General features: G+C 40.9%; 1 protein-coding gene across 4 annotated transcripts in view; it reads left to right on the plus strand.

Moving 5' to 3' along the window:
* hcn2b (hyperpolarization activated cyclic nucleotide-gated potassium channel 2b) overlaps positions 1-9643 on the plus strand; it is a 42625-nt gene extending 32982 nt beyond the window's left edge. For 3 of the 4 annotated variants that reach the window (XM_019272379.2, XM_019272380.2, XM_010730623.3), the window contains one exon: positions 3500-9641. In XM_019272379.2, coding sequence (XP_019127924.2) covers positions 3500-4470 — 971 coding nt within the window. In that variant the 3' untranslated portion in view covers positions 4471-9641. Of the gene's footprint in view, positions 1-3499 lie in introns of all 4 variants that reach the window. The other variant, XM_027290566.1, reaches the window with a different exon arrangement.

Consider the following 9643-nt stretch of genomic DNA (forward strand, 5'->3'; position numbering starts at 1 on the left):
CTTCACATGTTTACAAAAGCCCTGCATCCACCACCTGCCAGCTGTTGCCATAGCAGCCAGACTCCACACATGAGCAGCCTTCAGTCAGTCACATAATTGGAGGCAGGCTGACATGTCTGCTTTACGACCAAATATTCCCAAATGGCTCCATGTGCATGATGAATATTGATCACTAATAATGTGTCCTTTTGTTTAGCTTTGTCAACAGTGTTTGTCGGAAAAAAAAACATCTGGGTCAGACAGATGCTCAGAGGGCTCCCAGAAGCTGTGTTAAGCATATAAAATGTCAATAAAGACTTTGAGATAATGACACAGGCTTTGTTCCTTTTACATGGAAAGAGTGATTGTTGGATGTGTTGCCATAAGATGCACATTTTAAAATCCAAGGTTCTTCTTATTTAGGATCAGTTCAGCCTGACAGACCGTAATTACTCACATTTTTGGAACCAGGCTTGCTCCAGCAGCCATCGATACATTTTCACAAAAACAGTCTGACCTGTTGGCCATTCCTCCATAAAGAGGAGCTAATCCCTCTTATGGCCATTGTCTTCATACCTTTGATGCATTGCATTGCAGTATAATCAGCAGAAGAAGCTGCAAACAATGATTTAAGTGTGGATGGAGGTGTTACGTTGTAATGAATACGCATTGTTGTGAAAGCGACGGTGCGAAGGATGTGTGAGTTCTGCGAAACGGATGTTTCAACTGCTTCAATTTCAAAAGAGGCTTCGTAACCCCCAGTGAAGCAAGAGAACTTCTTGCCTATCAGGTGGTGCTTGCTCTGTTCCCTTTCAGCCCACCTTTAAGTGCCATCAGCAAGTTGTCAGCAGAATCTGTTTGACATCCCTAAGTGCTCAAAATGACCACTTGGCTGGTGCTACCAGGCAGATGTGGACACTTCCGCACTACCAGTTTCTAGCCTTGTCAGGAGGAAGTGAACTAAGAATGACCCCGGCCATTTCTTTGAGGAAAACCTTGTGGAAGAACTCTTTAAATGTTACTGCCAAGCTTCTCCAGGCTGTAGCACAGCAGATGGGGTTTCCTCTGCCATATCCCTCCCACCTAGGACCTCATGACTAAGCCTTGTCTGCAAAGCTGTGTGTTTTGGGTCCATAGATGAAACCCATGCAACATGCTCAGAGGGTACAGGAGTCATCACAGTCTGGATCTGCCTCCTCCCCACCCTTTTCCTTCTGACCAGGCAGCTAACAGTGTTAGAGGAACATTTTTGACCTCTTTGTTTCATGAGCACACTGTTGTGCTGACTAACAACCTAGCTCTCTTGCCAGCTTTCTAGAACGCCTGCTTGATCGGAGAAATAAGCTGACCCACAGTGGCAGAAGTGCAGAAGAGCTAGATGCACTATTGAAGTTGCCCTCGGGCACACACACACTTCCCTACATACCCATCTTCTGTGAGTCCCTCATCCCCAAGGTACGGCAGATGGTGGATCATCTGGGTGCCCCTAAGACAGCCAACAAGCAGCTGAAATCTTGATTTTAGTCCCAACCTTCTTCCTCAGCAGCAGAGAGCTGGCCTGACTGACCTTTAAAATCATCACCATCATTGGCTGGCTGTTGGAGCATTTCAGCCCACCCATCAGCTGGCTGAACTTAGAGTGCCAATCTTGTGTGTCATTCAGGAAGTCCAGTAAACACGAAATGACAAGAGTTGGTAAATAGACCTGTATTTATCCAGCGTTTTTCTGGTCTACTGACCACCCTACCCTTTGCCACGCTCACACTGATGCAGAGGCTTTGTTAGTGCTTCGTATCCAGTGAGAATGAGTTGTTGGGCTTCTACTCTCGCTTTGTCAAGAAGAATGATGTCTCCGTTTACCTCCTCCATCACCCTTTCTGTTCATCATGTCAGAGAGAAGAAACTTGTAAATTCAGCTCTCAGCAGGTTTCAGACACAATGACCTCTAACACTCGTCTTACTTACATGACAGCAGTAGGAAGCCAGGGAGTTTGAACCTTACAACTTCGTGATACTACATTCTTTCACTGACACAGCTTTGCCTGGTGATGGACCATTTGAGATCAGATCACATTTTCCTGCTGTGGCATCTCTATCTCCCTCTATGGGAAATGTTTTTGAGGAATATGAAAGACATGGGTCAGTGTTACGGTATGTCTGTTCCACTGTGCACAAATGTGCACCTGCTTTCAGCAAATCACTCCACCCCGGCTGTAGGTGTGATTGGACAATTCAATTTCTAGTCTGCGTTCAGGCACGTGTGCGGTCTTCCAAGTGGCTCGCAAGTTTTATTTACGGGTGAGAAGTCACAAGTATTAAAATATCACTGAGTGACGCACAGCTTCATGTCACATGAGAGATGTTGAAGTTACATGTGAGTTGTTAAAGTGGCGTGGCCTTCATGAGTCATCAGAGTGACTTGAATTAAGGTGGGGCTGATGTAACTGGTGTGAAAATAGTTGCAAAGGGATGTCAGGACACAGTTTTATTCAGATATTATTTTTTACTCCAGTCCAGGGTTAGCTATGTCTCTTTAATATATACATTCCTTATTGCATTTGACTGCATAGTAACTTTTTTATGTTTTGGTGAGCCCTCACTTCAAAGCCCATTTCTCATTGTGATGTGCATAGTCAGGTTCCTGATCATTTGCACATTTCCCAACAGGAAATGATAGTCCCCATGATGCTGATTATCTTTCAACTACAAAAAGTGCACGCTACATTTACCTCAAAAGATACAGCTACTGCCCAAGCATCAAGCACACACATGAGCCGGATTTGGCCCTGCATCTTCCATTACATTCAAGCATTCACAGACACACAGTGAATATTGTGATTCACGGACCGCTCACTGTGACTACTTCCTCTAACGGTGCATTCAGCTGGTTCTTTGTTCTCAGTTTCCTGAGGTTAAGGAGAGCTGAGCTGTGAGCTCGCTGCTCCTTTGTAAGGCATGCCACCATCTAACTCAGTGGTAGGCACAGCAGTTGCCTGCGATGTTGCAAACACTGACGACTTTTAGAAGGCTAGACCCACACTTGTAAAGATGGTGTAAATCTAGGTAACTATTATTTTCTTCTGATACATGCCAGGCACTAGCCATGTGCATGTAACAACACAAAAAAAAACACGTATCATCTAATTACATACATCCATAGACATGTTTTCACATGCTGTCTGTCAGCACTGAGGTGACTCTGCAAAAAACACTGGCCTATTCCCATAACAGGGAATCAGTGCAAAAGATAAGATGCTCTCTATTTCTCTCTCTATCTGTGTGTGTTTGTCAGTGATGGATTTTCTGTGTGGAGAAAATGTCAGATAGTTCCATATATAGGGTACTATATCCACCATGGCCAGGAATAGAATAAAAGTGTTGAGGTAAACAATGAAGCGGTTATTTCTGTGTCTGTTTAAACTGAGAATAAGAGAAGGTAGAGATGTACTACGGCTGTTATTCTTTTCTTGCAATCAGTAGTATCTGCTTCAGCAACAATGCTACTTTCTGTCTCTTGCAGGCAAGAAGAACTCAATCCTGATGCACAAAGTTCAGCATGATCTGAACTCGGGTGTTTTCAACAACCGCGAAAATGAGATGATCCAGGAGATAGTTAAATATGATCGGGAGATGGTTCAGCAAGTTGATGCACCACGATCGCGGGCCATGTCCATGACACCTCCTCTGCATGGTTCGATGTTTACTCATCCATGTTCCTCCACCCAGCCCCAGAATTCAGCAATTGCCACTCTGCAGCAGGCCGTAGCCATGAACTTTTGTCCCCCCATGCAAGGAAACTCAGTGGGAGCGGGAAACCTACAGTCCCCCAGGATGGTGAGGAGATTCCAGGTGATTGAAAATGTATCCAGCCCTGTCTCAGCCTCTCCACTGCAGTCTCAGCTCCTTGCTTCTGGTGCCTTTGCTCCTATCCTGTCAAGCCCTCCTGTCCAGAGCCCACTAGCAGTTGGAGGACGATCATTTCAGTATGGATCCAGTGCCCTAGCTGGTCCCACCTCAGGCTCCCAGCTTTCTCTAGCCCAACAGCACATAGCCAGCCCTGCACACAGGCCCAGCACACATAAGAGTACCCATTCCTTGCAAATGGGAAGTCTGAGCCAAGACGCCAGGGCACTCTCAGCATCTCAGCCCTCACTGCCTCATGAGGGAGCGCAACCAGGTGCCCCTAGTCCACCCCAGTCTACACGAGTCTCCTCTACTTCCATTGGACCCCCTCAGACCCCATCAGGTCACACTGGTGTCCGGAGTGCTATTCCACATAGGGTGGTACTTCCCCACCAGATGTCTGTGGGCGCCTTTCCTGTAGCATCCCTGCCTGGTTCTGTGCAGAGTTATGGGACTGGTCCAGGACTGGCAGTAGGGGGTGTGGGTACAGGTCTAGGAGACTCAGGACTACCCAAGAAGGACTCTATAGCGAGCATTCCTGAGAAAGACCACGTCAAAGTCAGATCCAGGCTATCCTCAAACTTGTGATCTTAATTAAATCTTCTGAGGAGTGACTCAATGAGGGGCTTGACTGCAGGGACACGGGGAGGGGATTTACGATCCTTCCTCTCTTCTCTACCCACTCTAGTTTGACTATCCGAATGTATGAATGTTGAGTGAGTGGCAGCAGGGAGAATCTGAGAGGAGGCTATTCTAACATAATAAAGTCTGTATGGTGACTTTTAAATCTGCAGCATTGAGATGTTTCTACTCACAGACCATAGTAGTTGCACAGAAGTGGTAAAGTAGCATCTTCCCATCTCCAACTCCTTTATTTGCTGTATTTCACAATATAGTTAATAAGATAGGGGCATGTTTGCTTCATCATTCTTTCATTCACCTCATTTAATGCAAACTTGGGGTTGGATGGCACTAAAAGAAAATCAGGGACCTGCTTGAAATATCAGAAGTTGGCACTTCAATAGGGTTTAACTACTGTATCTACTACATTTTGTCAGTTGGCTGGCTGTAAAAGATAATACAAAGGCATAATAACTGTGGTTTCATAAAAAGTCATAAAAAGTTTGAACAATAAAATGGTGTGTTTTTCTTGTGTTTCCTAAGAATTCTTATAGACCAAATTTGTAAGCACAAAATGATTAAAAAATATTTAATAAGAGATAATATTGAATATGTTCAATCCAATATTGTAAGCCATATTTGCCCCCCCCATGTAGCTGCCCTCTTTTGTAAGTCTTCCTTGCCTCTGATAGACCCCAAAGATGTGGACCACAATGAATATCCTTCTTATTGAAAATACAGCTGTGGGAGAAATTGTGTAGTTCCAGCCAAGCCATTGATTTCTACAGGAAATGTTTGCAAGTTTGTTTAATTTAAAGCTGCATTAATCAATATATTTTATATTAACAGTGAATCAAATTACTAAGAGTAAATGGAAGTGAGTTGCACGTAGAGATGATTGTATTGGTTTTAATGCCCACAAATTTTCTCTGCAGTTCAGTCTTATTGGTAATGAACCCTGTTTCAGGTAGCAAAAAACTACAATCTGCACATTTTGCAAGATAAACAGCCAGATATTTTATTTAGAAGTAGGTTCAGACTAAACTAGATCTGGACAGGTCAAAACATTACCTGTAAAATTCAATATTGTTCTATATACTACTACTGTTGCTAGAGTTTTGACGTCTTCAGATTTTCCCGTTTCCATGCACCTTGGAAGTAGGTGAAGTTGCTAGAAATCCCTACTGTGACTCTACAGGACTAATCCAGAGAGGGGATAAAAGGGAATAAATATCAGACTTACATCTGTGAGGTGGTCAGAAAGAGGACTCCAGCTGGATTATAGTGTTGCTTGTGTCTGCTGGATTTGTAAGTAGGCACTTGTCTAACGACTAAATGTCAGGACTGTGTCTGTCAGCTTGTTTTGCTGGTTGTGTGCCCCCGAGTGGTTAAAAAATTGATTAATGCAGCTTTAATATTAATGAACAAGATCTAATAAAAATGTACCTGTTTAAAAGAATCCTCTCAACAGCAGATTTGATGTCTGAAGTAACAGGTTTTTTGGACTGTTGTCATGTGAGTAGTAATATCCCACACTTTGTTAAAGTATTCTATTGTATCTTATAAATTATAATTCACTGCCAGTTAATAACAAAGAATTTTATATGACTGAAATTGTAAATCTATTCACATAATCAAAATATAAATCCATCATTTTCTAACCCTGAATCTCGCATTTCTTGTAGCAGCAGTTTGGGCAATGTGACACTATGCCAAAGTCTATTCATACATATTATGAAACTCCTGCAAAGCTCAATCCTACTGTAAACACTACTGTTTTGATCCACAGCCAAGGACAGTGCAGATACTGTGCAGGATTTGCAGTGTGCCTCTGTCATTAATGCCTCAATAAGAGTTCATCGGATGCCACTGATTTGTGTCCAAAAGCATTAGGAAGGGAACCTTTTCTCCCAGACCTGACATTCTCTTCACCTCATCTCACTAATGCCTGAACCATTACTGGGTAATGAGAGTGGAAATTGGAATCCCTCTGATCTGTTTGGGACTGTTATTATTCTCCTTCGACTGGATTTCATCATACAGTACAGTGCCAACGATGAGTTCCTCCACTATGATCATTTTTGCATTTTCATTTTGTTTGGTGTTTTCAGTTCCTGCATTGTTGTCCACCTTGAGAGTTCTGAATGGGACAAAGTTGAAGGTTTGTAAGTATTTTTATACAGTGTTTTGGAGGTCTGTTGTTTTTGTTTTATGCCCTAAATTATGCCCTGTGGAACCTATTTGGATGCTCAAAAATAATTACTATAGACGCTTGTTATGAGACTAGTGTTTTACTGGACTTCACATTGTGTCCTGGAGGCACCATCTTTATTATAGACATTTTGTATTTTACTGGGAAGCACACAGTAGAGGAAGACAATTAAGCAGAAAGTAAGGACATCAGATGGATTGCAAAAGGCTCAGCAGCTAAACCTAAATCACAAGCAGATATTGGTAACTCAACCCTACAATTTTAATAAAATATGAGTAATGAACAGATTGAAATCAAAGTTTCAAGAGTTTCAGGCTAGAATTCTTTTGTATGCAAATGTTAAGTTATGAATGGCACGTCACAGATTGAATCATTCGCACTGACTAAACACAAATCAGACAATATTACACGAAACTCATTCAGTCATATTGTAGGAAAGTGATGAATAGCACGCAAAGCAATAACTGTTAAAAAAAAAAGTGTCAGTTTATGCAGATGATGTTCTGTTGTACCATTGAGGTGTAAATGGAAACGCAATATTTCACCTTTTTGGATCTATTTCCCAAACTTTACGGAGGATTTCTGTTTTTTTGGAAGAACTTAGAAGATATTCAGATATAAAACACACTCTTTTGTGACAATAACTTGATTGACAATGGTTGTAATTTCTATGTGTAAACATAGTGTTCATCATGTAAACCAGACTATTTATTTATTTAGCCTAGTTTACTGTAACTGTAGACATACTGAAATATGTGAAAATGGAATATCTTTTAAATCTTTGCATATTATCATCCGAGATGAACTGATATTACTTGAGCATATAATTAAAGCAGAGCAAAACTGTTTGCATTAACAAAAGATGTATCACTTCTTTTTCTACAGTCGCTCACAGTACCACCCACAGTTTGTATATAATCCTGTGCCAGTTGCTGTGCGGTCTGCATGGTTTCTATTGTGTTTGTTTTATTTGATTATTTATTTTTCTAATCTCACACCCCAGTCCATTTGCAAAGCCTGGTCCTTCATATCTTATCTCTTTTATGCTATTACTGCTGTCATCTAATCAGCATGTTGCCTAAAACTCTGTAAATGCTTTTTACAGTTACTTTTCTCTCTTTTTGCAACTTTACAAACATATTTAGTGTTATGTAAATGCTACGACGAGTCAGCTGATCAGTTTTTATCAGTACAGCTGAAAGGCTTTGCACACCAAGCAGACAACATCAACAGATCTGGTCCTTTTTTCTGTCTTCAATGCCACAGCTTCTCCAGAGTTCAAACTATTGCCCATTCCAATTTTTATTCAAATGTGTTTCTGGGATCATCAATGACAGTAAAGCACGGAGATTCAGAGTGTTAAAAAAATGTTTACCTACAAGGGCTGTTCATGTAGATTGAGCGATGATGTGATTTTGTGTCACACACACAAAGTATATTCATGCAAATGAGTTTGGATTATTTCTCTCCTACTGGCCAGTAACGACCACGCCGACACTGACAAATATATAATGCACTTTTTATATTAGTTAGTTCTGTATTTTACAGGATACACTATGATTCAATATCAAACACCAATCATTTATTTGTTATTTTCTTTACATTAGTGGTTTTTGTTGGCTTAAAGGAGAAGCGTTGGTATTTTTCAACTTGGACCTGAACTTGCAACGTTTTTGTGTCTAAGTGACTAATGGGGAAAACATTTTGAAATTGGTCCATTATTGAGTGAGAAAACAAATGGGCATAAGAGTGGAGAGTGAAATACTTCAGGGCAATTGCTGCCAATGTACAGTATGTTCGCTTGCTTTTGCCACTGACAGGCTCTGATTGTTGTTGTAAGTGTCTGACAAGATCACGGAAAGGACCCTACCCAAAACCCGAAGCCCTTTTAGCACTTTTAGTAGACATACGTTAACAGTAGCCCGTAGTATAACACACTGCAGCCCATTTCACTGCTGTCGAATATTTGAGCAATTTCAAAAAATGTTGTCTTCATTAGTCACTTGAAAAATACCAGTTTACCTTTAACTCTTCATTGCTTTCTCTCTCAGATCCCAGACCTGTGAGTGTGTAATTGCATTCAATAATACAGTTACTGATTACAAAGCTAACACCAATACTAAAATCAATCCATACTTTGGCATTACAGACACACACAGGCATGATAATGTACACTGACATCTTCACCAGTAATCCTGAATTCTCTTGAAGCAAACAGTCGATCTCAGGCAGTCACTGTCTGTGAAATCAGATACTTATAGTGCAGGTGCAAGTGTTTCCTTGACAGGGACCTGATTTTCTTTTATTGAGCCAGTCTACAGTTGTCACATCCCATAACATGTACTGTGCATACCTAGTGCCTAGTAAATATTGTAGTCTCCACATACATATTATATTCGTTGTGTGTGGCTGTAAAAATAAAAAAAATAAAAATAAATGCAAGCTCCGTACAATGCAAACATCAGTCAGTTATATCCCACTGCGATACATGTAAAAATGAAAAAGAATAAATTGTATTTGAATACAGTATGAATTCACTGCTTTATATTTAGGTCAGTCATTTCAGTTAGTGTATTGGAAAAGCACAAACAGGTTTAGTGGTTTTGCATATCCTCAATATAAACAGAACTTCTTAATGCAATAAAGGCATGTGATGGTGAATGCCTCTGCTTTCTGTTAGTCATGATGTAATTGTTCGTGTGTCAAAGGTACAATGGCATCTGAATATTTGTTATTGATTGTTTACCTTCCTACTGATTTAACAGCTTCTGATTATCTGCCTGGTTATCAAGAGATAAAACCTTCAAACTCAGTAAAAAGATTGGATTATTTCTTGTGTGGAAAGCTTTCATTATAAAATGTGCTTCCTGATTTCACTTATCATTTCCTGAAGCTACATTAAGATCTATTACACTTCCCTCCACCTCA

Source organism: Larimichthys crocea, chromosome XVII (assembly GCF_000972845.2).
Source record: "Larimichthys crocea isolate SSNF chromosome XVII, L_crocea_2.0, whole genome shotgun sequence".
NCBI lineage: Eukaryota > Metazoa > Chordata > Actinopteri > Sciaenidae > Larimichthys > Larimichthys crocea.